Source organism: Austrofundulus limnaeus, unplaced genomic scaffold (genome assembly GCF_001266775.1).
Source record: "Austrofundulus limnaeus strain Quisiro unplaced genomic scaffold, Austrofundulus_limnaeus-1.0 Scaffold587, whole genome shotgun sequence".
Lineage (NCBI taxonomy): Eukaryota > Metazoa > Chordata > Actinopteri > Cyprinodontiformes > Rivulidae > Austrofundulus > Austrofundulus limnaeus.
In genome coordinates, this window is record NW_013952989.1 from 109,727 (window position 1) to 111,257 (window position 1,531).

The 1,531-nt window shown below is 37.4% G+C and overlaps 1 protein-coding gene across 2 annotated transcripts in view; it reads right to left on the reverse strand.

Moving 5' to 3' along the window:
- The window catches only part of atat1 (alpha tubulin acetyltransferase 1), a 49,883-nt gene that overhangs the window by 24,930 nt on the left and 23,422 nt on the right, over positions 1-1,531 (reverse strand). For both annotated transcript variants that reach the window (XM_014026751.1, XM_014026752.1), the window contains exon 8: positions 1,119-1,193. In XM_014026751.1, the coding sequence (XP_013882205.1) occupies positions 1,119-1,193 (75 nt within the window). The remainder of the gene's footprint in view (positions 1-1,118; positions 1,194-1,531) is intronic.

Consider the following 1,531-nt stretch of genomic DNA (forward strand, 5'->3'; position numbering starts at 1 on the left):
CTCCTGCTCCTTTGTAATGCAAAGCAAAGTAGTAACAGAGCTAAAACATACTGATGAAAAGGGAAGCTTTGTGGCTCAATAAGGTGATAATATATGGTCTGTGTGACCACCTGGTCCAGGATTCAACAACAGATTTATTACAGAAGGAAGACAAATGAGGAAACACAGCATCCTTGTGTTAAAAAAACAGTTAACAAAGTGAATCACTAAAGTGAGTTAATTTGGTACGTTTTACAGATGATGCAACATTAATGTGTTGTGCTCCACGTCTATGAAGATGAGTTCTGTTTTATTAAACACATGAAAGACTGTAACTCAGTCAGTTTTACAGATACTGAGCTAAAACTCAATGGTAGTAGCTGAAAGTCAAACCAAAAACGAGAGCCCATTCTCCATGGATTCAACATTGTGTAGTTCAGTTCAGTTAAACATGCCCACATTTCTTGTTCAAGCCCACTTGTGGCTCGGTTTATTTCATGGCAAAACACTGGTTTTGAAAACTTTGCTGTTCACTACTGAAGTCAGCTGAGTCTGAGAAAAATATCTCCTGAACCACTTTAATGAAACTCTCAGAAAGGAAATGTTGGTTGTACATCTACAACCCATTAACAAATGAGTCAACACATATCAAGATGGCTACCAGCTTAGCTGTGAAACTTTCACTTATTTTTCCTCATATTTAGGCTTTATTTCAGCTTATACCACAGCTTCTTATGAATACAAATATTACCACATTTATATTATTAGAGCAGTGTGCAAGTGCCCCTAAAGCACTGTTTACTATAGGTCAGAGGTTCTCAAACTGGGGTCCCAGCACACCCAGGGGTCCACAAGTAGTATCTTGTCGGTCCTCAAAAAGTTTCACAAAATTGTTAATTTGGTTCTTATTTTTAAAAATGCATGGGGAACAATGAACTAATAACACAAACATAATAAACTAAATAAAAAAAATTCCCATTGCATTTAGGGGTTGAAATACAATAAATTATCTTTTAAAACAGCATGGTGTTTCTGAGGGGGACTCTGGAATTTCTTTGCCCTTTTAAGGGGTCCCCAGAGCAAAAAGGTTTGAGTTTCCCTGCTATAGACAACACTGGGTGAGGGTAATAAACATTTACCTTCTCGCTCCATCAAAGAGTAAGGTTTAATCTCTCCATCTGGCTTTTTATAGGGAGCCTTTCTCAACTGGACCGCTGAAAAAGAAAAGAACACAGGACCAATGTTTTTTTGCCTCCAGCTTTACAGCAACATCATCTAATAGTGATACTTGGCAAACTAGTCAAGCTCACAACAAATGTCACAACTTCGTCTGAATGAATATTTTTGGCAGTGAAAAGTAGATCTGACAGCACTCGTGGCTTTGAGCAACTCAGAGCAATAGTAAAGTTCAAGGAACTCTGTGAAACCCTAAAAAGAGAAACAAAAAATGGGAAGTCTTTTGAAGCCCATTATTAAAAACCCAGAGCTGTAAAGTAATTAAGTACAAATACTTTGTTACTGTACTTAAAGGCACAGTGTGTAGGATTTGTTG